The sequence below is a fragment of the Carcharodon carcharias genome, chromosome 10, assembly GCF_017639515.1.
Source record: "Carcharodon carcharias isolate sCarCar2 chromosome 10, sCarCar2.pri, whole genome shotgun sequence".
Taxonomy (NCBI): domain Eukaryota; kingdom Metazoa; phylum Chordata; class Chondrichthyes; order Lamniformes; family Lamnidae; genus Carcharodon; species Carcharodon carcharias.
Genome location: NC_054476.1, coordinates 65,264,086 through 65,290,876, shown reverse-complemented (window position 1 = coordinate 65,290,876; position 26,791 = coordinate 65,264,086). Strand labels below are relative to the sequence as shown.

At 40.9% G+C, this 26,791-nt stretch overlaps 1 protein-coding gene across 3 annotated transcripts in view; it reads left to right on the top strand.

The window, feature by feature from the left end:
* LOC121282931 (anoctamin-9-like) overlaps positions 1 to 26,791 on the top strand; it is a 165,997-nt gene that overhangs the window by 38,094 nt on the left and 101,112 nt on the right. For 2 of the 3 annotated variants that reach the window (XM_041196751.1, XM_041196754.1), the window contains 3 exons: positions 17,442 to 17,578; positions 20,532 to 20,605; positions 25,933 to 25,991. In XM_041196751.1, the coding sequence (XP_041052685.1) occupies positions 17,442 to 17,578; positions 20,532 to 20,605; positions 25,933 to 25,991 (270 nt within the window). The remainder of the gene's footprint in view (positions 1 to 17,441; positions 17,579 to 20,531; positions 20,606 to 25,932; positions 25,992 to 26,791) is intronic. The other variant, XM_041196753.1, reaches the window with a different exon arrangement.

The window sequence follows — 26,791 nt, the reverse complement described above, 5'->3', positions numbered from 1 at the left end:
AACACAATACTCCAGTTGAAGCTGAATCAGTGTTTTATATAAGTTTAACATAACCTCCTTGCTTTTGTACTCTATGCCCCTCTTAATAAAGTCTAGGATGCTGTATGCTTTATTAATTGTGCTCTCAACCTGTCTTGCTACCTTCAGTGACTTATGCATATATACATCCAAGTCCCTCTGCTCCTGTGCTCCCTTTAGAATTGTAACCTTTATTTTATATTTTCTTTCTGCTCTCTTCCTAACAAAATCACTTCACACTTTTTAATGATTTTTTTTCATAATTTTCACCTTGCCTCCCCTCCACTTCTCACCACGAGCCTCCCCACCTCCATCCCCCCGGACCTTACCTGGTCCTGGACTTAGAATCTGAGGACTCCTTGTAGTCCCAGTCCTGGCACCTGCTGGCACTGTTGGAACTACAGAACTGTCAGTCAATCAGATAGGCCACCAGCTCTCCGTGGCAGGGCTTCTATCCGAGTTGGGTACTTGGAGTGTGAAGTGGTTGTGGGGCTGCCATGATTGTTATTTTATTTATTCATTGGCGGGATGTGGGCCTGCCCAATACGGCTTGGGGTGGGGCGGTGGTGTTATCAGTCAGACTTCAGTTCATATTGAAAAGAAGACCAAAAAGTCCAGACCTGGGAGTAGATTTGCAAGAAATCTGAAATAGCGTGCCTGTTGGGTTAAAATTGTACCCATGGAACTTAGGTAGAGCTGCTGCCGGCTGGACATCAGACTAGCTGTTTGAAGGAGTGGAACTAAAATTCCTCATGAGGAAGACTCACATTGATGACTGACGTGAGATTTGTGAGACCTGTCTTGGCTGTGTTTACCATTTAATGTGCACTTTGTGGTGTGAGCAATCAGTTTGTCTGTTAATACATGTTTACTTCACATTAATTCTGGATGTTAGGGTATCAGATAGATAGTATTGATTGTTTGCTTTGCTGACTTGTGTATAGTAAAATTTCTGTTTGTTTGAAACCATGGAATCTTCTGACTTTATTCTCTTAGTGGGTAACTAGGATTTCAAATTTTGTCTACTTTAACAAAAAGAGGTTACTGGTCCCTAACTGGATCGTAATGAAATTTGAAAGTCCCATCAGCAAATGTAATAAATTTTGAGGGTCTGATCTGGGATTGTAACAATAGTTCATATGGGAGGAGCAAGTGGAGGTGGCAATGAGGAACAGCAAGCAGCTGCATGGGCTTACAATTTGAGCATTCCACAATTGTATAGCCAAGGGATCAACATCCTACTGGAACCATATTTAAAGTTGCTTTATGACCAAATCATTGGGCCATGAACACCCTGCAAGGATTATCACAAAATGTACTATATTTGCATTTCTCATCTCATTACAGTATTTTACCTACAATTGTTAGAATGATAAGGGGAGCTCAAAGGGCAAAGAGAAGGCTATGAAGAGTTTGAGCTCAACAGAAATCTACAACTGCCAGATTTGATAAACTCAGGGAGAGGGCCATGATGGCATATTTCCCACTTTTCATTGATATCTAACAGTCTGCTGTCAAGCAGATCACTAGTCCTCCTGCGATGATGCCTGCTACCTGGGAAATGTGCATAATGATTAGCTCCAGTTCTATCCTTCATCTGGCTTTTTGGGATACAAAGGATGGTTGCTAAAAGTGAAGGTTGGAAGCTGAGAATTAAAAAAAAAAGGCAACAATATAATCTTGTAGTCATTGGGGAAAAAAATTACAGAAAGCAAGTGTAAATTGTCGGGATATGATTACCCTCCGATGCTCTTGAAGCCTGAATTGTATGACCAGTGAAGAATGAAGTGGGTAACATATGTGGACATGAGGAAAGAGGAAACAAGGTATGACCTTAACAGAGTTGCTTCCTAGCAGAAGTAAAGTATTTTGAGTTTGATACCCTTCCTGGGATAGTCATGAATGTTTGGACCTTTTATACAGTTGTTGGATGAAGTTTACAAAAGATAATCTGTTAAATGTCTATAAGGCATGGTCAGACTTTGATAAATTTCAGAATACAGATGACCATTCCATGGGAGAGTATATCATAGATTATAAGAGATTAACAAAATTGGTTTGGGGATCCTGGATCAGTGGTGCTGGTTTGTTACAGTTTGCTCAAGAAGTCCAAGTTGCTGTGGCAACATGTACTTTAATAGTCACATTGTAGTCTGGAGCAATGGATAATGATGATCGGGGTTCCAATGTTCTTTCCATCACATGGTTGACCTTGAATCTCTCCCGCTGTCACCACCTGCCATTGTCATGCGTTGGAAGGATTTGCAGGTTGTTACCCAACCTGTATGGCTGTGTTATGAACTCAACTTCCTTGGACATAAAGTCCAGGGATGGGACTTGAACAAGGAGCATCTGAGGCCTAGTGGGGGCGGGGTGGGTGGTGGTGCGTTGAAGGGGTTAAGGTCTTGGAAGAGAGACGGGGGGAGGGTGCACCTTAAGCGGGTACGACTTGGGGAGGGGGTGGTGCTTTATGTGAAAAGATCTGTGACTGCAGCAACCCCCTTCATGCCCAAGGCCCGAGCAAAGTGCTAAGTTGGGCTTCCCACCGTCGCTCCTACACCACTCCTGCCAGCCTCATAATTGAAGTTGGGCGAGAAGAGGACCTTAAGTGACAAATAATTGGCCATTTAAGAGTCTCAACTGGGGCAAGGGCAGGTAGGCTGCCTAAGGCCTAACCCTGAACCAAGGTAAAATTGCAGACAGGTTTGGGGTGGTAGGTTGGAAGGCCACCTGGGGAAATTTAGCATGGTTGGTTAACAGACAGGAAGCAGGCAGTAGGGATTAATGCGTCATTTTCAAATTGGCAGGTTGTGATTAGTGGAGCACCGCAGGGATCAGTGCTGGAGACTCAGCTATTTACAATCTCTTTTGATGACTTGGATGAAGAGACCGAGAGTAATGTATCTAAGTTTGCTGATGATACAAAGCTTGGTGGGAATGCAACTTGTGAGGAGGCTGCAAAGAGATACAGGCAGGTTAAATGAGTGGGCATCAAGGCGGCGGATTGAGTATAATGTGGGAAAGTGTGAGGTTATTCACTTGGGTAATGTTATGAAACAGCAGTTGGTAAAGCTGAGATATTTAAAAATCCCAGAGGAAAACTTTAAACAACTGTCATAAACATACAAAATAAAAATATAGGTTGATATAGAACTTTATATTCAGGAATTAGACCACCAGTTCTCAAGAGGTATATATCAAAATACATGAGACATTTATTAATTTACACAAGTTAAATATATACACATGGCTACAAACTACTACTATCATAACTTAACAAATTCCCAAACTAATCTCATTAAGGCAACAGCAACCCATAAGGGAGAATTTTCTCTCTGTCGGGCAGGCCGTTTGGGAGAGGGCGTGGGCGGGCATAGAGCTGATCACTGCCCGCAATTAGCTGCGCGCCGCCATTTTACATGGATGGGTCAATAAAGGCTCGCCCAGCGTGACACGTGCCTGGTAGTGCTACCTGTGCGGGAGGAGGAGGGAGAGTCGGGGCCTGCGCTCTGTTGTGCATGTGCGCGAAAGAGCGCAAAAATCTCCCTGAGGCATGGAGCTGCTCCGGAGATTAATTTCATAATGAGAATTTTTAATAAAGAAGGTAAAAAATCATTTACACGTGTCCCCTCATGTAACAGCGTCACATGAGCTGGGACATGTTTTTGAAATGTTTGAAAAATAATTATTAATTTAATAAACCCTTTATGAAACTTCATCCCACCCGTGGATGAGGTTTCATGAAAAATGCGAAGGCTGCTTGGGCTCTTCGCCTGCCCGTCAACCTTAAGGTTGGATGGGCAGCCCTGTCAATTTGTTTAATTAGTTTATTAATGGCCTTAACAGGCATTTGACAGTTCGGTGGACGCAGCCGACTCCGGTGCACGTCCGCCGAACGGAAGATTGGAATGATGCGCTGTGACGTTGGGACACACGCCTGATGTCACCACACGTCATTTTACACGTTGGTGTGTGGGAAGAGAAACCTCTCCTCATAGACTTTAAGCAGACACCAAGCAAAGCATTTTCACCTTACAAATTCAAAATGAGGTTCCTTTCACTTTGGTTCCTTCGCAGACACAGTGGTAGGCTTACAGGCTTTGATGTTACGTGCCTCTGTCCTGCACACACACAACTGCTATCGGTTATACCCAGCACATCTCATTGAATGTAAATCACCAGCCCCTTTGAACTCCAACTCTTCTAAGAATAAAATCCCTTTCATGGTACCAATTTTATAAGTAATATACACATTGCTTGGTCTCTGCTAACTAAAGGCCAGATTGCACTCCCCTTCTTGAATACTCTATTCAACAAAATGAAATACACTCTACCTCTCTGACATTGCAAAACTAGTATACATCAAAACACCCAGACTAGCTGGCTTTAATCCAATTTAGACACACCCACAGACTAACCTTCTATTTAAAAAAAAATTCCAATAATGTTATACGATTAATAGCTTCATGACAGTAGTCAGTCTAAAAAAAAGAATACTTTTTAAAAGGTGTGAAACTTGTTAATGTTGATGTTCAGAGAGACTTGGATGTACTCGTACCAGGAACACAAAAAGTTAGCATGCAGGTACAGCAATAGGAAAGCAAATGGCATGTTGGCCTTTATTGTAAGGAGATTGAAGCACAGGAATAAAGAAGTCATGCTACAATTGTACTGGGCATTGGTGAGACTATACCTGGAATACTGTGTGCAATTTTGATCTCTATGTTTAAGGAAGAATATACTTGTATTGGAGGCAGTACAGCGAAGGTTCACTAAATTTGTCCTTGGGATGACAGGGTTGTACTATAATGAAAGGCTGAATAAATTGGATCTGTATTCTCTGGAATTTAGAAGAATGAAAGCTGATTTCACTGAAACATTCAAGATTATGAAGGGGCTTGACAGGGTATATATTGAGATCAATTAGGAAAGCAAATGGCATGTTAGCCCATATTGCAAGGAGATGGAGAACAGGAGTAAAGAAGTCTTGCTACAATTGTACTCGACTTTGGTGAGACTTTACCTGGAATACTGTGTACAATTTTGGTCAGTATGGGGTGCGGGAGGAGACAGGTGATTACACTGAAGTGAGACAGAGGCCAAGTGAGTAGCGAGTTAGGTTCACGTGATAGTATGGACAGTATAGTGAGGGGGATTGACACTGTTCTCTGCAGCACAGACCAAGAGTCCAGTGTTGCCTGCTTGGTGCCAGGGTTTGGGACATCTGCTCAGGGCTGAAGAGGAGCTTGCAGTGAGAGGGGTATGTAGGTAACAGCATAGACAGGACAAGGAGGGAGGTTCTGCATAGTCAGCATCAGAAGCTAGGTACCAAATTAAGGAACAGAATCTCAAAGGTAATAATTTCTGAATTATTACCTGAGCCATGTGCAAATTGGCATAGGGCAAATAAGATTGTAGAGATGAATGCGTGGCTCAGAGTCTGGTGTGGGAGAAGTGGGTTCCGGTTCACGGGGCTCTGGAACCAGTACTGGGGAAAGGTGGAGGGGTAGAATTGTTGATCAAGGGTGGCATTGGTGCAATAGTTAGAGATGACCTGGGTTCAGGAGATCAGGATGTAGAATTGGTTTGGGTAGAGATGAGGAATAGTAGGGGAAAGAAGTCACTGGAGAGAGTGATCTACTGGCCCCCTTACAGTAACCACAATGTAGAACAAAGCGTACAAGAAGAAATATTGGGTGTTTGTGATAAAGGGATGGCAATAATCATGGGTGATTTTAATCTGCATATACACTGGAAAAATCAGATTGGCAGTAGTGGCCTGGATGAGGAGTTCATAGAATGCTTTGAGATCATTTCTTAGAGCAGCATGTTCTGGAACCAACCAGAGAGCAGGTTATATTAAACTTGTTATTGTGTAATGTGACAAGATTAATGAATGACCTCAGAGTGAAGGCACCTCTAGGTAACAATGACCACAATAAGATTGAATTTTACATCCAGTTTGAAAGGGAGAAGAGTGGGTCTAAGAATAGTATTTTAAACTTAAATAAGAACAACCATGTGGGCATGGAAGCTGAGCTAGCTGAAGTGAACTAGGTTACTAGGCTAGAGAATAGATCAATAGAGAAGTGGCAGACATTTAAGGGGATATTTCAGAGTATTCAGAATAAGTACATTCCTATTATAAAGAAAAACTGTAAGGGGAACATCCGTGGTTAACTAAGTTACGGAAAGCATCAAACTTAAGGAAAAAGCATAGAACTGCATGAAGATGAGTGGCAGTTCAGATGATTGGTCAGAATATTGCGATAAAATTTCACCTGTGAAACGGAGCAGTCAAATGTACTCCCCTTTCTTGACCTACAGTTGAGAAATCTGCCAGGGGGTTCTCTACCAGTCTACCACAAGCCTTCTTTAACCTGTCAGTATACGCATTGGGATTCTTCCAGTTCCACATGCTCTAAGATTGGTCTTATCGGCAACATTGTAAATAGGGCCCAAGCCATTTGCTCACCATGTAAGCTTGATGCTGAAATAGGGTGCATCAAAGGGATCCAGCAGGATAATGGCTACCCTGATCAGATCATTTTGCCCTCTATATCTAGCAAACTCATGAACGGACCTAAGGCTGTCACTTGTGGTCCTGAAAAGTGACCAGTCTACTTCGCTTTTTCACTCTGCTACTATGCAGTAGCAACACGAGTGGTATTTGCCACTAACAGGATGCTGCCATCAAGCCAAAAAGACATTCTATCATACAAATGAGCAATGTGGTATATGAATTTCAGTGCAAGTATGTAGGCCATACATTCCAAAGACAGGCGGATTGTATCAAACAGCACATTCCAGCTGCTGTTCACAATGGGCAGGGTACAGACCAACTAGCCCATGCTTGCAAAACTCAAAACACAGTGTCCATCATTAGATGTGATTCTAACATTTGCTAAACAATCCTCAACATGCTAAGAATTATGCTGACAGCCAATTTAAACTGTCAGTCGGGCTCGCAATGTGGCACCTTTGTGTGTACTGGAAGATATATATATTAATACACAGGGCCCTGTTCTTTGGAGACAGAAAGAACATGTACATACACTGCGTCTGTTTCAGCTAAATAAAATAAGTGACAACCTTTCACTGACTCATTCCTCAAGGCAATGCCTTGACCAATCAGGGTCAAGCTGCCTGGTTTAAATTTCAAACAATGCTTGGCAGTTAACTGTCAATCATCATCAGTGGTGCATTCCACATGGCAACACCATTTGCCAACCAATTAGCACTCTCTCCACACAGTATAAATTGTTGTTTTTCCCCTTAATTGATATTCTTGCGAATGTCCTGATGAGTGCAAGATGAAAAGCTTAGACATGTCTCTTTTTTCAGAAATACTCAAGAATATAAAGAACAGCAAAGAATGACTAAAAGGTTAATCAGGAGAAAGAAATTAGAGTATGAGAGGAAACTAGCTAGAAATGTAAAAATGGATAGAAAGAGTTTCTACAGATATTTAAAAAGGAAGAAAGTAAGTAAAGTGAGTTGGTCCTCTAGAAATTAACAGAGGGGAATTAGTAGTAGATAATAAGGAAATGGCGGATGAAATAAACAAATATTTTTCTTCTGTCTTCACTATAGAGGATACAAAAAACATTCCAGTAATAGCTGTGAATCAAGAGGTGGAAGGGAGAGGGGAAGCAGTACTGAGCAAAATGATGGAGCTGCAGGCTGACAAATCTCTGGGTCCTGATGGACTTCATCCCAGGGTCTTAAAAGAGGTGGCTAATGAAGTAGTAGATGCATTGGTGTTAATTTTCCAAAATTTGCTAGATTCTGGAAAGGTTCCATCAGACTGGAAAGTAGCAAATATAACACCTATATTCAAGAAGGGAGGGAGGGAGGCAGAAAACAGGAAACTATAGACCAGTTAGTTTGACGTCTGTCATAGGGAAGGGGTTAGAGTCATTCATTAAGGAGGTTATAGCTGCGCACTTGAGGAAACTCAAGGTAATCGGGAAGAGTCAGCATGGTTTATGAAAGGGAAATCATGTTTACCCAATCTATTAGAGTTCTTTGAAGGAGTAACATGCACTGTGGGTAAAGGGCAGCCTGTAGACATGCTGCACTTCAATTTCCAAAAGGGATTTGATAAGATGCCACGTCAAAGGCTATTGTGGAAAATAAAAACTTATGGTGTATTAGCATGGATAGAAGATTGGCTGGCTGGCAGAAAACAGAGAGGTATGCATAATGGGTCTTTTCCTGATTTGCAGCCATGATAAGTGGAGTCCCGTGGGGGTCTGTGCTGGGGTCTCAACTTTTTACAATTTATACCAATGACTTAGGCAAGGGGAGTGAAGGCATGGTTGCTAAATTTGCAGATGACAAAGCTAGGTAGGAAAGTATGTTGTGAAGAGGACATAAGAAAGTTACAGATGGATAGGCTGAGTGAGTGGGCAAAAATATGTCAGATGGAGTATAACGTGGAAAAATGTGAAATAGTTCACTTTGGCAGGAAGAATAAAAAAGCAGAGTATCACTTAAACAGAGAATGACTGCATAATTCTGAGGTGTGGAGGGACCTAGGTGTTCTAGTGCATGAGTCACAAAAAGTTAGTATGCAGGTACAGCAAGTAATTGAGAAGGCTAATGGAAGGCTGTCTTTTATTACAAGAGGAATGGAACATAAAAGTAAGGATGTTATGCCTCAATTATACAGGGCATTGGTGCGACCACATCTCGAGTACTGTGTGCAGTTTTGGTTTCCTTATTTAATGAAGGATGTAAATGCATTGGAGGTGGTTCAGAGAAGGCTTACTAGACTGATACCTGGAATGAGCGGGTTGTCTTAGGAGGAAAGGTTAGACAGACTGGGCTTGTTTACACTGCAGTTTAAAAGAGTGAGGAGTGACTTGATTGAAGTATTAAAAATTCTGAATGGAATTGACAGAGTGGTTGTGGAAAGGATGTTCCTCTTGTGAGTGAGTCCAGAACTAGGGGGCACTGTTTTAAAATTAGGTGTTGCCCTTTAAGGGCAGAGATGAGGAGAATTTTTTTCTCTGAGAGGATTGTGTGACTTTGGAATTCTTTGCCTCAGAAGGTGGAGGTGGGGTCATTGAATATTTCTAAGGCGGAGGTAGATAAGATTATTGGGGTAGATGGGATTGTGGAATTCGAAACATAAACAGATCAGCCATGATCTTAATGAATGGCGGAGCAGGCTCAAGGGGGTCGAATGGCCTACTTCTGCTCCTATTTCATATGTTAATATGAGATGTTGTTTCCCCTGGCTGGAGAATCTAGAACAAGGGGGCATAATTTCCGGATCGGGGCTGATTATTTAGGGCTGAGAAGAGGAGAAATTTCTTCACTTAAAGGTTATAAATCTTTGGCATTCTCTGCTCCAGGAGGATTGTGGATATGCCATCATTGAATATTTTTAAGGCTGACTAAGACAGATTTTTGGTGTCTCAGGGAATCAAATAGGGGGAGCAGGCAGGATACTGGAGTTCTTTATGTTCTTATGAACACCAGATGTGTTTATTGCTCACCTGCAACTGTAGTAATTCACAGACTTTTGTTTTAACAAGAACTACTGCACACAGAGGCCCTTATCTCCAAAGGAAGCTGGGACTGTAGACCTAATTACAATTTTCAAATCTGTGGGCATATTTGGCTCATCTGTCATAATTTAGGTGGAAGAGCCACAGAAATGTCAGAACAAGATGGTCACCCACTGCAGAAATGCACTCCCTTGAATCATTACAAACATCATAAGTCAATAAGCCCACTAGCTTATGCACTTAGGGGTCAATTTTCCATCTATGGATTTAAATCTTAGCATGCACTGAGACCACAGGAGAGCCTTTAACCTTAAGTTATTTCAGGCAGAAATTTGTAAACACTAACAACAGATTATGAGCAGCGCTGGCGGTGGACCAGGGGCCTGAGGGTGAAAATAGGATGAGAATGAGTCAAGAGGCTGATGGGCAAGAAGGTAGCGGAAAAGCATAGCCTCATCATCAGGGAAGGGAGCTCGTGTCCCTAGTAATACCTCTTGCCATAAGACTTCTGTTCTCAAAGAACTTCTGACCATGATCAATTTCTCAAAGAATATTATGTGTACATATTTCTATATAATACACAGGCCCAGATTCCCTGAAAAATCAGTGGGAGGGGACCAGAAATTCCATACCTCTTAATTGTGTTTTGTCCATCATGATTTGGGCATCACTAGGATGACAGATGTCCCGGTTTGGCCAGGACTGTCCAGTTTTTCCACTAAACGTGTTGGTGTCCTGACAATTTTGCTCAAAATGCTCAAATGTCCAGGTTTCCATCTCCGTTGAGGCCTCTCCCCTTTGACCCCTCTTCGTGTTCAATCCAGGGACTGAGCTGGGTGATGACAGAAGAATGACAGCGGTGTCCACCAACCCAAAGCTGCATTGGTAGAGTTAGCACCAATCAGCGCTGAGGGGAACTGGCAGGCATATTCTATTGACCTGTGACATGGACCCAAACTTGGGATTTGAACATTGTTGCATGCTTTCTGTGGTAATTATAGTTTTGGGAAATGTTGGACTGTAGCTTTAAGAATAATCCTGTGCTGTAAGTTCACATGATCTGTGTGATCCAATGTGTTAGCAGTGTGGGGAACCTCAACAAGAGTTCTTCTTTAGTTGTGGAGTTTGATGCATGCATGTAGTTGCTGCTGCTGTCTTGTAAATTAAGTCAAATGTTTCCACTAAGAAAATTTGTCTGAAGGTCAACTCTATAACAAATTGGCGATGAGGCTAAATCAGAACTGCTGCTGTACCTTGCCCAGCAATTGTGAGTATCTAAGTTCGTGTAAAATAACAGAAGATATACTCATCCGAAATGCCACAGTTTGGCAGAATCGATCCATTTGAGCCAGTCACAGACAATTGGTCTCAGTATATGTGTTCTTCTTTCAAGCAAACAAAATCATGGGTATCATGAGGAGATAATAATGTCTATAATGTTACTGGAAATTATTTTAAAAATAGAATTGTAGTGGGGTCTGTTTCTATGTGTTTGACTGTGTGTGTCTTAACTGGATTAAAGCCAGCTAGTCTGGGTGCTTTGATGTATAGTAGTTTTGATATGTTAATTCGATAAACATAAGGAGTATAAGAGGTAAAGTGCACATTTGCATTTGTTGAATAATGCATTCAAGAGTGGGAGTAAAATCTTGCACCTTGCAGGTAGATGCCAAGCAATGTGTTTATATTACTAATAAAATTAGTGGGATGAAAATGTTATTGTTAGAAGATATCATGGAAAATTTACATTCATACTCCAAGTTGGGAGGGAACAGTCAACTGAAAGTGGCGCGAAAAATCGGGACCCTGCCGCGCAGCAGGAAACAGCCCCTGCTGACTGAAAAATGAGAGGAAGCAGCTTAGCAACTAAATCAAAAAATAACTTTCATTGACGTGGAAACAATCAGTCTTCTAGTGATTAGCAATTTTAAAAAGTAGAATGTTATTTTTGTCATAAAAGTGGATATATAATGAGATTTAAACAGGCTTCCAAACAACAAAGGAAGTCCAATGAAGCCAATAGTGTAGAAGAGCCTGAAACAACAAATTCTGACATTTATTTGTTATTCAGCAAGAAAGTTGGGAAGACAGAGCCAATATTTGTTACAGTGCAAGTGAATGGCAAGCCATTAAAACTGGAAGTAGACACAGGAGCTTCCACCACTGTAATAGGAGAACACACTTTCACATTATTAAGTAATGGTGATCAACAATTAAATTTGGAACAAACATCTGACAAGTTGAAAATGTACACAGGCCAAGAAATCCAAGTAAAAGGTATCACCAGAGCAACTGTTCATTAGAGAAACCAATTGGCACAGCTACCAGCAATGGTGGTAGTAGGTGAAGTGCCAAGCCTTCTAGGGCAAGATTGGTTAAAGGAGATTAAATTAAACTGGTCTGAAATCTTCCAGTTGAGAGCAAGTGTACTACTAGAGCTGCTTAAAAAGTATGAAACTGTCTTCAAGCATGAGCTGGGAAAAATCCAAGGCCTGCAGGCCAAGATTTATGTGGATCCTGAAGCAACCCCTCGCTTCATGAAAGCTAGACCGATGCCATATGCTCTGAGAGAGAAGGTTGACGCTGAGCTGAACTGGCTAAGAGAGGTTCAGTTCTCAGAATGGGCAGCACCCATAGTCCTTATCCTTAAATTAGAGCAAACCGTCTGAATCTGTGGGGACTATAAACTGGCAGTCAATAGAGCAGCCAAACTGGACAGGTAACTCATTCCCAAAATTTGAAGACCTATATGCCAAGCCTGCAAGAGGGACAACATATACAAAGCTTGACATGAGTCACATATATCAACAATTAGAGCTGGTTGACACCTCTTGGCAATTTGTCACCATTAATACCCACAAAGGGTTCACAAATATACACACTTGCCCTGAGGTGTTTCCTCAGCCTGTGCCATCTTTCAGAGAACAATGGAGAGCTTACTGCAGGGACTACCACAGGTTGTAGTCTACCTGGACGATGTGCTGATAACTGGGTTCACAGTAAAGGAACACGTGGCCAACCTGGAAGAAGTCCTGAAATACTTCTTACAAGCAGGAATGCACCTGAAGAAGGAAAAATGCACTTTTCAAGCAAAGGAATTCATCTATTTGGGCCACTGGTTAGATTCTCAAGGGTTACACCCCATTGAAGAGAAGGTTAAAGCAATCAGAGAGGCACCTGCGCCAAAGAATACCTCTGAACCTAAATCAATTTTAGGGATGATAACTTCTTATGGGTGACTTTTACCTAATTTATCCAGTTCTGGTCCCTATGCATCTACTGCTAAGAAAGGCACCCCAAAAAGATGTCTTCATGAAAGTGAAATAGCTCTTACACTCATCCAACCTGTTAGTGCATTATGACCAGATGAAAGAATTGGTGCTCACATGCGATGTGTTCCCCAATGAAGTGGGAATGGTACTATCCCATAAAATGGATGACAGCACAGAGAGGGCAACAGGTTATGTATCCAGGATGCTTACTCCAGCTGAAAGAGGATATTCTCCAATCAAAAAGGAAACTGTCAATTATTTTTGGTGTAACTAAATTTCACTAATACATTCACGGGTGGCATTTCATGATTGTATTGGACCACAAACCACTGTTGGGTTTGTTTAACGAGGAAAAAGCTATACGACCCATAGCCTCAGCAAGGATACAACGATGGACCCTAATTTTGTCAGCTTATGAATACACCTTTGTACATAGACCTGGCATTCACATCACAAATGCCGATGCTCTGAGTTGTCTGCCCTTGCGAGAGAATGATGAACATGTCCCAGTTCCACAGGAATTCGTATTAGTGATGAATTTTTAGATTCATTGCCAGTATGTGTCAGATGGATAAGGAAATGGACAAGTCACGGTGCAGTCCTAACCTGAGTGTGAGACCAAGTGTTACATGGTTGGTCCGAGGAGCCAGTCTCTGATGAGGTGAAACTGTTCTTCAACTGCAGACACAAGATGAGCAGTCAGGATGGTATTCTATTGTGGGGTGCTTGGGTAGTAGTTCCTCCACAGGGAAGGGAACCACTTTTAGCCGAGCTATACGATGCCCTTCCAGGGATCCCCCAAATGAAGACCATTGCGCGCAGTTATCTATGGTGGCCGGGGATGGATGGCGATATTGAAAATGTGGTAAGACACTGTGCAATGTCATCAGCTGCAAATGTTGCTGGCGGCAGCCCCATTACACCCATGGGAGTGGCCTGGTAGACACTGGGTGCGATTACACGCATCGACAACGTCGGTCCTTTCCTTGGAACCATGTTTTACTGATTATAGATGCTCATTCCAAGTGTTTAGACACTTATGAGGTAAAGTCACCAACATCGGCCGCTACAATAGAAAACCTACGTCAGAATTTTGCCATCCACGGCTTACCAGAGATTGTCATCTCAGATAATGGCACTGCGTTAACGAGTGTTGAGTTCCAATGATTTATCAGCCTCAACAGTATCAGCCATGTGAAGACTGCTCTGTACTATCTGTCATCTAATGGACTAGCAGAAAGGGTGATACAAACTTTTAAGGCAGGAATGAAGAAGTTAACAGGTGATTCGCTGGAGACTAAACTTGCTCGTTTTCTATTCCACTACAAAACCCCCTGCACTATGACAGGAGCAACATCTGCAGAATTACCGATGAGGCACTGTCTTCGGAAAAGACTGAGCATAATACTTCCCAATTTGGAGGGGAATGTAGAGAAAAGTCAAGGGAACCAAAAAGCGAAGCATGATTTGCATAGTCGTGACCGACGATTTACTGTTGGAGAAGCAGTATATGTAAAGAATTTCAGTGGAGGATCAAAGTGGTTACCTGGTAAAGTGTTTTCAGTGACCGGACCATTGTTGTACCACATGGACGTGAAGGGCCGGATCACCCATAAGCATGTGGCATTATGCATAAATGTCCATGAAATAAACATGGTTTTAAATGGTTCCGCAATTTTGTATCTGCTGCTAAATGAGTAAGGCTCTGTTGCTGAAAGGTCTCAGCTCCCCACCTGCCGGTCCCCACACCTCCCACCCGATCAAACAGTTGCAAGGTGCCAAGACACAGATGCCATACATTCCTGGTTTCCAATATTTGATTCCCATTCAGTCAGAGAAACATCTGTTGTAAATGATACTTGAAATACTGACTTTCCAAACCTGATATTGGTTACGGTACTGCCCTAGTACAGATTATTTTGTGCCAATTCTGTCGTAGCATGAGGACAAAATGACTGGTGAATCCAAAGCTCACAATAACAGCTGCATGAGAAAATCAACTATGTTAGACCATAAAATACCTTTAGCCATTTGGCCCAATATCTTTGTGGTATAATCTCAAATTACAGACATCAAACTTGAGTGCTCATCGAATCCAGGTAGATGGAGTTGAATTTCCTCCACTGGTAGGCACTTGGCTTCCCTATGTTAACAAAGGGTGCAACCTGTACTGGGATAACAAATAGAGGGAGCTCGAGTTTAAGAATCTACCTGAGGTTTTCCTTCATAACTATGTAGATTATAATCAATGTTGCTCAGCCTATCTCATAAAGGTATAAACTAAATGATAGATAGAATGCCTCTGGCATGATGAGACAATACTTTCCAAAAAGGCAAAGCTTTCCTAAAAATTTCTTGGTTATCGGAGAGAACCAGTTAACTTTGGGATTTAGCCACTAATTTACTTGAATGTCATTTTATGTATAAACCTATTAAATTTGATATTAACCAAATCCTGACGGCAGCTTTTTACCAAATCAACTTGTTTATGAAATGTTCCAACAAGTTAACTTTAACTTAAAATGACATGATATAAACATAAAATTGATTTTACTTTTAGATCCTAATAATTTAATGAGGAAGTGGTACCAAGCAGTTTTCTCCTAAAAGCAAATACCCTAGAGTTCCGAAGATGATTCCAAGAAACTCAGATGAAATAGCAATTTTTATTTTTCAACTAAAACAGGAAACATTTGAACTTATTGGCTGATCTTAAAACTGCCAGAGGCCAGTGTAAGATTTACAAATGTGTTTTTTACATTGCTTTCTTAGACATAAGTACTTCTGATCCCTTTATAGAAAGAAAAGAATGACTTGCATCGATACAGCACTTTTCATGACCACCAGACATCCCAAAGCACTTTACAGCCAATGAACTACTTTTGTTGAAGTGTAGTCACTGGTGTTATGTAAGAAACATGGCAGTCAATATGGGCACAGCAAAAACCCACAAATAGCACCATGATAATGATCAGATAATCTGTTTTTGTGGTGTGATTGAGGGATAAATGTTGGTCAAGACACCAGGGATAACTCCCGTGCTCTTCCTCGAAATAGGATATCATGACAAACAAAGCCTTGGTCAGTTTTTTGATAAGAAAATTAAGCAGAAATGACATTGAAACAGAAGTCTGTGGTTTCTAACTGCTGTCTTATTGGATGTCTTTTAGTATTTCCAACTCTGGACATATTTTGGGAGATGTCATCATCTGACCTCCTACCTTGAACTGCCCCCCCACCACCGACTCCTGCCATTGGTCACCCAACAGGTCAATCATCATGGAACCCTACCTCTCTAAAGCTTTTCAGTATATCCTGGTTTTGACTTTTGAAAATCTGGTCACCCTAGGCATCACACCTATCTTTTTTTTACTCGTTCATGGGATGTGAGTGTTGCTGGCAAGGCCAGCAATTATTGCCCATCTCTAATTGCCCTTGAAAAGGTGGTGGTAAGTCATCATCTTGCAAACAAGAATCTACAATCTTCTAGAAGGGCCCCTCATGATCCAAAAAAAGGAATATCAGTATATTTTCTTGGGGATCAAGGCTGTAGTCCAGGTCTGGACACCTAAGGTGGGCCCCATTTCTGCCAAAGAAGAGGCTGCATCCCTTTTCTCATTAGGTGTACCAGCCTTCAAATATGCCCTGATATTTGAGGGAATTCTGAATCTGAGAGAGCTTCAGCCCTCATAAGGTGTGGCAGAGGCAATGCCCATTAGAAAGCTAGGTGAAAATTCTGAGTCCTGCACTATTGTTTGGCCTTTCTGCCATATACCCGCTCTGAGTACTTGCCAGTTTACCTGACAATGATACCGACTTCTCACCTGCCTTTTGGTCTCCTTGTTCGTCAGATCCCCCAAAGTGCTTCATAATTCACCAGCCCGCTATTAGAAACAAATAAAATTATTTACTTTTTGCATTAAATAATTCATAACAAAGCATGAACTTTGGAACTTTATCTAAGGTAATTTTCACAGCAGTAAAAAAACAAAAAAACTGCGGATGCTGGAAATCCAAAACAAAAACAGAATTACCTAGAAAAACTCAGCAGGTCTGGCAGCATCGGCAGAGAAGAAAAGAGTTGACGTTTCGAGTCCTCATGACCCTTCAACAGAACTGAGTGAATAATAGGAGATGGGTGAAATATAAGATGGTTTAAGGTTGGTGGGGGGGGGGGGGGGTTGGTGGGGGGGTTGGGGGGAGAGAAGTGGGGGGGTGTGTGGTTGTAGGGACAAGCAAGCAGTGATAGGAGCAGATAATCAAAAGATGTCACAGACAGAAGAACAAAGAGGTGTTGAAGGTAGTGATATTATCTAAACGAATGTGCTAATTAAGAATGGATGGCAGGACACGCAAGGTATAGCTCTAGTGGGGGTGGAGTCTTTCCACACTTCCTCCTCACCCCCCATGGACTGAATTCCAACTTGCACCAAATTTAACACTCTGTTTATGAACCAAGGTATATGATAACGTTCACTGGAGAGTTACACCAAGATGCAGATGTGAGTATGTGGATTCAGACAGCAGAATTCACTGCTTATGTAATTTTAATCTGCTTTGATTAAAATACTGATGTCTGAGATGTATAAAAAAGCCAATTAAAAAAATAAAACACAGTTTTCTTCCATTCCAGAAAAAAGAAGATGATCACAATTTGTATTTTGGAATTCAAGCCCGTAAAGAACTCTTTGACAAATACATACAACATCTAAAAGTTTCTGAAAGAAGATATAATGATGCTGGACTTAGCACAATTTCAAAATCAACCAGGTACTGATGTTATACAAGTATGGTGGTTATTTAAATGCCTGATCCTTAAATTCTGGGATACTTTTGAGTATGGAAATGAGCAGAGCACTCTGGACTACATTGTGGAGCTAACCTAACAATAATAACCACCTCCCTCTACCCCTCATTAATACTTATTTGATCATTGAACAGATCATCAAAGAGCATCTATCCCTTCCTTATATATGTAATGTTGAATATAGATTGTGCCATTAAAATTCACTGTCTTTTATCACCCAATCTGTACTGCATTTGGAATTTAGTAGAGGGTCTCAAAATGTTTCCTTACTCTATATGAAAGGAATTAAAACTTAATTAAGTCATCAGAATCTTTTTATGACCGTTTTCAATCCACACAGGCATTCATCATTGGGAAGTTCCTTCCCCCCATTGAAATTTGCAGTTGTGTTGATCACTGGATCCCATTTCTCGTTCATGCATAGAATGTAGAATGAATATTGGGAACCCAACCATAATATATATACACATCCACACAGTTGAGTATGATGATTGATTGACAGGAAATCTACACTGCAATGGACATTTTTTTTGGATTATAAACCTACAAAGCCTTAAGGTCATCATCAAGAAGTATATAACTGGGCAGCGACTGTGCTGACATTTATTAAATGACTCATGATAATTTAGTGACTAGAGAGTGAATAATTAATAAAATAATTAAACAGCTCAGTAGAGAATGAGTGACAGTTAATCTATTGTAATCTTCTATACAGAAATACGAACAAGGAGCAGGACCAGGCCATTCAGCCCCTTGAGCCTGCTCTGCCATTTATTAAGATCATGCCTCATATTATAGTAACCTGGGGCAGAATTTTGCCCTCATTGGGCGGGCTCAGGCAGGGGTGGTTGGGAAGCTGACCTCCAACTGCTATCAGGGCCCTAGCGTGATTTCATGCTGGTGGGCCAATTAAGGCACCTGAGCAGGGATATGTTATTAATGAAATGTTAAAATTTTAATTTTATTTTTAATTGCTGTTAGAAACCTCATCATGCCCGGGATTGAGGTTTCCTAAAAAGAGGAAAGGCAGCTTTGCCTTTTTGCTTGCCCGCCAACTGTAAGTTTGGACAGGCAGTGAAAAATTACATTTAATTGGGATTTAAATGGCCTTAATAGGTTTGTTAATTGTCAGTGGGCGTGCTGCTGACTCCTGTGCGTGCCTGCCGACCAAAATATTGTGCGAGTGTGCGATGACGTCAGGACGCTCACCCGATGTCATCGCACGTCATTTTACGCTCATTCGGGTTGGGTGCAGACCCGTCCAACGAGGTAAAAATTCTGGCCCTGATTTCTGCATCCCACATGACCCTGGTAACCTATCATCCTCTTGCTTACCAGGAATCTATCCACCTCTGCCTTAAAAATATTCAAAGGCTCTGCTTCCACCACCTTTTCAGGAAGAGAGTTTCAAAGGCTCATGACCTTCTGAGTGGAAAAAATTGGTTTAAATGGTGATTTTTTAACTACCAATTTATTTTTAAATAGTGACCCCTAGTTCTAGATTTTTCCACAAGAGGAAACATTCTTTCCCCATGTCCACCCTGTCAAGACCCCTCAGGATCTTATGTGTTTCAGTCAAGCCGCTTCTTACTCTTCTAAACTCCAGTGGATACAAGCCTAGTCTGCCCAACCTTTCATCATAAGACAACCCACCCATTCCAGGTATTAGTCTGGTAAACCTTCTCTGAACTGCTTCCAAAGCATTTACATCCTTCCCAAAATAAGGTGACCAATACTGTACACAGTACTCCAAATGTGGTCTCACTAGTGCCCTGTACAACTGACGCATAACCTCCCTGCTTTTGTATTCAATTCCCCTCACAATAAATCTATTAGCTTTCCTAATTACTTGCTGTATTTGCATACTAGCCTTTTGTGATTCATACACTAGGACACCCAGATCTCTCTGCACCTCAGAGCTCTGCAATCTTTCACCATTTAGATAATATACTCCCCTTTTATTCTTCCTGCCAAAATGGACAATTTCACATTTCCTCGGATATTTGTCCACTCACTTAACCTATCTAATCTGTTTGTAGCATCCTTATGTCCTCTTCACAATTTACTTTCCTACCTACCTTTGTGTCATCAGCAAATTTGGCAACCATCCCATCAATCCCTTCATCCAAGTCATTTATATAACATGTAAACAGTTCAGGTCCCAGCAGTGATCCCTGTGGCACACCACTTGTTACGTGTTGCCAACCTGAAAAAGACCCATTTATGCCTACTCTCTGCTTCCTGTTAGCTAGGCAATCTTCTGTCCATGCCAATATGTTACCCCCTATACCATGAGCTTTTATTTTCCACCATAACCTTAGATGTGGTACTTTATCAAATGCCTTCTGGAAATCTAAGTATAGTACACCCACCTGTTTCCCGTTATGCACAGCACATTTACTTCTTCAAAGAACTCCAATAAGTTGGTTAAACACGATTTCCCTTTCACAAAACCATGTTGACTCTGTCTGATTACCTTGCGCTTATCCAAGTGCCCTGCTATAATTTCTTTAATAATAGCTTCTAACAGTTTCCCTGTGACAGATGTTAAACTAACTGGCCTATAGTTTCCCACTTTCTGTCTCCCTCTCTTATTGAATAATGGAATTATATTTGCTATCTTCCAGTCTAATGGGACCTTCCCCGAATCTAGAGAGTTTTGGAAAATTAAAACCAATGTATCAACTATCTCACGAGACTCTTCTTTTAAGATTCTAGGATGAAGTCCACCAGGACCCGGGTTCTTGTCAGCCTGCAGCTCCAACAATTTACTCAGCACCACTTTTTTGGTGACTGTAATTTTCCTGACTTCCTTCCCCACTTCCATTGTCCATCATTAGCTACTTCTGCAACAACATGATATACTGACCAAGTCACTATTCAAAACTAATATCCTAAGCTTTCTATTTATTACAGAATTCGAATTATAAATTTCATTCTTTGGAAGACAAAGTATTCAACGGACGATGGAAGTGACAATGGTCCGTTTGGTAAACATACTTTAACAATAACAATAAGCAGTCTATGTGATAAACAGATTGTTCATATGAAAGCACATTAGATACATTTGTCCATAAGCACTGAGGAGGATAGTAACAGACTTCAGGCCCCCCAGTGTCAGATGCAGAAGGCTGCGGCATAAGGCTGCAGACCAGAGCAGGTTTAATGGTGGGTTTGGGGGAGAGATTTTGAAGGAGGCATAGTGAAATTGGAAGATGAAAGTTAATGCAGAGAAAAGTGAAGTGATATAATTTAGAAGGAAGAATGAGGATATATGCATTCAATTATTCAATTTTTAAGGGAGTGCAGGAACAGAGAGACCAGAAAGTTTATGCACATAATTCTTTGAAGATGACAGGGACAAGTTGATAAGACTATTTAGAAAAGCATAGGGAATACATGTCTTTTCAACTGAGGTTCTTCTAGTACGTTCTTCTCACCCATGCCCAGGATACAAAAAAACATTGTCATCTGATGGGTAATGCTTATAAGACCATAAGACATATTAGCAGTAATTAGGCCATTCAGCCCATCGAGTCTGCTCCGCCATTCAATCATGGCTGATAAGTTTCTCAACCCCATTCTCCCGCCTTCTCCCCGTAACCTTTGATCCCCTTACCAATCAAGAACCTATCTATCTCGGTCTTAAATACACTCAATGACCTGGCCTCCACAGCCTTCTGTGGCAATGAATTCCATAGATTCACCACTCTCTGGCTAAAGAAGTTTCTCCTCATCTCTGTTCTAAAAGGTCTTCCCTTTACTCTGAAGCTGTGCCCTTGGGTCCTAGTCTCTTCTACTAATGGAAACATCTTCCCCACGTCCACTCTTTCCAGGCCTTTCAGTATTCTGTAAGTATCAATCAGATCCCCCCTCATCCTTCTAAACTCAATCAAATATAGACCCAGAGTCCTCAAACATTTCTCGTATGTTAAGCCTTTCATTCCTGGGATTGTTCTCGTGAACCTCCTCTGGACCCTTTCCAGGACCAGCACATCCTTCCTGAGATACGGGGCCCAAAATTGCTCACAATATTCTAAATGTGGTCTGACCAGATAAAACCTCAGCAGCATTGCTTCACTTACCAAAACAAAAACAGAATTACTTGGAAAAACTCAGCAGATCTGGCAGCATCGGCGGAGAAGAAAAGAGTTGACGTTTCGAGTCCTCATGACCCTTCCACAGAACTTGAGTTCGAGTCCAAGAAAGAGTTGAAATATAAACTGGTTTAAGGTGTGTGGGGGGGTGGGGGAGAGAGAGAGAGAGAGAGAGAAGTGGAGGGGGTTGGTGTGGTTGTAGGGACAAACAAGCAGTGATAGAAGCAGATCATCAAAAGATGTCACAAACAACAGGACAAAAGAACACATAGGTGTTAAATTGGTGATATTATCTAAACGAATGTGCTAATTAAGAATGGATGGTAGGGCACTCAAGGTATAGCTCTAGTGGGGGTGGGGAGAGCATAAAAGATTTAAAAATATTTTATGCTCTCCCCACCCCCACTAGAGCTATACCTTGAGTGCCCTACCATCCATTCTTAATTAGCACATTCGTTTAGATAATATCACGAATTTAATACCTATGTGTTCTTTTGTTCTGTTGTTTGTGACATCTTTTGATGATCTGCTTCTATCACTGCTTGTTTGTCCCTACAACCACACCAACCCCCTCTACTTCTCTCTCTCTCTCTCTCTCTCCACCACCCCCCCCACCCCACCCCACACACACTTTAAACCAGCTTATATTTCAACTCTTTCTTAGACTCGAACTCAAGTTCTGTAGAAGGGTCATGAGGACTCGAAACGTCAACTCTTTTCTTCTCCGCCGATGCTGCCAGACCTGCTGAGTTTTTCCAGGTAATTCTGTTTTTGTTTTGAATTTCCAGCATCTGCAGTTTTTTTGTTTTTATTTTTTTGCTTCACTTACCATTAGCTTCTAATTTTTCTCTCCATTACATCCTCTTTCTCAATCTGTTTTATCCATATGACTAAATGCCTTTGCTTCTATAAGTTATAGTTTTTTGTTTCACCACCTCGTGCATCTTGTTTTGTTGCTATCAGGATTCATCTTGCTTTCTTTGATTTGAATTCTTTCTTTTCTAAGGTCTCAAAACTGCGGTACTCTTTTTCTCCCCTAGTCTTTCCTTTGTTCTACACTCTAAAAGCTCAAATTGGGGTGAATTTTAACTGAATAAATGGCAAGTTTGGATTGGTGGGAGTAAATTTTTTAAAAATCTGTTTCCTGATCCAGAGTGGCCTCCAGCCCATCCATTTCCAGCTTTTACTGAGCCTGGAAAATGGGCAGGCAGCCAAAACATCGCAGGAAGGCAGGCTGCGGGCCTCATTGAGATTTAGTTTTCCGACTTTAATCATGTTTGGTTGGGTTTCCTCAGCAGGGCAGATTGAGAAAAGCGGTTAATAAGAAATGCATATGGGATCCTGGGCTTTCTAAACTGGGGCACAGAATACAAAAGCAAGGAAGATATGATAAACCTGTATAAAACACTGATTCGGCCTCAACTGGAGTCCTGTGGCCATTTTTGGGCACCTCACTTCAAGAAGGATATGAAGCCATTAAAGAGGGTGTAGAAAAGATTCATGAGAATGGTTCCAGGGATGAGGAAGTTCAGTTATGTGGACGGATTGGAAAAGCTGGGGCTATTCTCCTTGGAGAAGAGAAGATTAAGAGGAGATTTGATAGAGATCTTCAAAATCATGGTTCTCGATAAAGTCGATAGGGAGAAATTGTTTCTGTTGACATAAAGATCAAGAACCAGAGGTTAACTATTTTGAAAAAGAAGCAAAGGCAACATGAGGAAAATCCTTTTTACACAGTTATGATATGGCAGGCGGTATTTGCTTGGCTGACCAAATCCCAGAGGGAAACTTGGCCAGGCTATCACAACGATTTTGCAATTTGTATTTATTACGAAAAAGTTTGAGCACTGAAGTCAGGAGTAACGAGTCCACTACCACCTTTAGAGAGTTTAAGGATTAAGTTAAAACATTTATTAACAAATGAGAAAAAAAACTTAAATACACAAGATTTCCGTTACACAGTTACATTTAGTTTTATAACCATTCCCACAAGATTCACATTTAACTAGATTCCCAGCTACACACCCCTTTCAGGCAACAGTTCAAAATAAGATTCTTAATCTATAAAACAAGATTACTACAAACACCCACTGTTTCTATAAGGGAGATATTTCGCAGCTTCTTTCTCCCTCTCACTCAACAATGGAATTCCAAGGCTTTTAACACAACCTTGGTTACTGGAGCAGCAGATCTCCAGGGTAGCTAAAGGCTTTTTCACAAGTCTGTTTCAAGATTTCACACAGCCACCCTCAAACAGCCTTCCATTCTTCTTTAAATATATTTCCTCCTTTTTGGTTTGTAAATTCCATTGTTTCAACCTGTCTTTGAAAGTTACTTTTCCCAGAATATAAAATCTTTCATGTTGTCATTAAGGCCAGCACTTCTGGGGAAAATAAACTTAAAAGCTTTGCCTTATTTACCTTGCCAGTTGTAAGCATCTTACCATGTCCCTTTGAAAATAAAACAACTTATCCACATATCTAAAAATGAAAATTCCCCTTTACTTGGCTCATCCATTAGCATTTCAAATACCTGTTTTTTACACTTAACCCCTTTGATGGTTCAAAGCTGCAGCCTAACAGTCTGCAGTTTACTTAAAATATTCATACACAAACATAAGCCTGCTTTAAAGTATCCCACAATAATATCAGGAAAAATATGATAGTTCCTTTAAAACAGGGAGTGCTTAGGATCTGAAGTGTATTGCCTGAGACTCTGGTGGAGTCAGATTCAATCAAGCCTTCAAAAGATAATTAGATAATGAACTAAAGAGAAAACATTTATAGGACTACAGGGAAAGGCAGGGGTGTGGGACTGGGTGAGTTGTTCTTGCAGATAGCTGGCATGGATATGGGCTGACTGGGCTCCTGTGCTCTAACCATTCTATGGCCATTGATTAGTACTTATGATAAGAAAATATTGGGGTTTCCCACTTATCATTTTGCAATATTATTCCAGTAATATTGGGGAAACAAACAACTAAACCGCAGCAGTGCTATTAGACATTGTGACATTTACACAAATTCTGATGAGTGACAAAATCAATAAGGTTTTGGTGGTTTGCATCAGGGTAAAATTATTGTATTATGGACTAAATTAAACTTATTTTAACCTCAATTCCTTGTTCACATGGTATTAATGTTAACTACAATTTCTTTTTAAAAGATCCAATCTCATTTCCTATAATTTTTTTCAACATAGACCATCATCTTCTCAAATGTTGCAGGAGCCAGGATTCTTTTGTTCACGCACAGCGTCCATTAAAATGGCACATGGCTCTTTTACAAACAATATCCATCTACATGTTTTTATAGTTCAAGGGATCAATATTTTGTTAGTAAATTGTCCTTATAGGTGGGTTAATCAACAGCACCTTATCGTTTTGAGGAACCCTTTCCTAATCAATCAAGCCTCTTTGCCAGGGTATTCCCCTAACCTTGTGAATGAACCCCTGTCCCTCTCCTTCCCTGGGAAGGATCTACTCCTGCCTTCAAGATTGCCTTCTCATGGTGTGGGCTTGCTTGGAGTTTGCCAATCAGCTCCCCACCTGACTGGACCCCAAGCCCTTCAGTCAGTCTTGACCTTTGGGTGGGGAACTGATCAATCAGTTTGTCCACATTGATCATCATCCTCTCAAATGTTGCTCTGGGCAGACATCCTTAAATATTTACAGAACGCTCATGTCAGGTTCTTATATAATTCAAATATAAACTATAAAGCAGCCAGTGTAAATTGCCGGCATTTATTCACTGTGCACTGTAACCCTACATTCTCTATGTTGTCAAAAATGCATTTGCCTTATCAATGATGCTTCTAATAAATTAGATTTGGAAAGTGAGTAGAAGTATGTTTCAGAGATCGGGCCTCTGGGCGGTGAGCTCATCAATCAATCACATATATGCTGTGGGGGGACCCTGACTTCTGAGGACCTCTCTTGGGACTCCCTGCCCACTCCCAGCAGATCAGATAAGTACAAATTCATCCCTTGGTCTCACACTACTTGTTGATGTATTCCACTTCTTAACTTTTTCAACCTTGGTCAAGTTTTACAGTGGAGTAATTAGTCCTTCACAGGGACATCTCAACAAAATAATAATCCATACAGCAAAACCTGGCAAGGACTGCTGGAGAGCTATATAGGATTAGGAAGGTAATCCACTGAATTGCTATAGATAGTGACAAAGCTGTTTCTTGCCTAATGTTCTTCTTTTCCCTCTTAGATTTTCTATACAATTTACTGAATGATGGTACATTCAAAGCGGTCTTCCCACTTCATGAGGTAAATGTTAATCTTCATTCTGGTAGTAAAACAAATTACCTTCATTTATACAGTGCCTTATTATGTGCAGTCTTACTTTTGAAATAGCCATTTTTGTTTTGTCAGCAAACACATCAGGCAATTTTGATATAGCAAAGTTGCACAATGAAGAAATGGGATGAATGACTAGTCAATCTGTTTTTAATGGTGGTGGTTCAGGGATAAATTTTAGAGAACTCCCACTCTTCTTCAAATAGCAGAAAGATTCTTATACATTCACCTGAACCAGGAGATGGGGCCTTGGTTTAATATTTCATCGAAAAATTACACTCTCAACCAATGTTTCCTCTAAGTTGCGTGCCCACACATCCTAGAAGTTCCCGCACAGGTTGACCCTAAGTCAGCTCTTTTAAGTTACCATGCGTCTGGCTATACAAAAAAATTTATTGGGCTTGTACACTTAAATGAATAGGTTGCATATAACAATAAAAAAGAGGGAACATTACGTCCAACAATGCAGTATTCCCTCAGTACTGCACTGAAGTGTCAGTCTATAATATCTGCTAAGGTGATATATGCAAAAGTGCTACCAATGCCAAAGTGACACAATATTTTGATTAGAACTTCAAGTCAACTGTTTAAGGAACTCAACCATCTAACAATTCAAAAGGGTGCAACCTTAATAAATGGATTTACTAAACACTTTTACCATATTTTAAAAGTGGATTTGGCCATAATGATATGATCATGTCCAGTACTGCAAATTCATTATTGTTAATATAATTTAAAGCCAGATATAATTTAAAGATCACAGAGTTTGC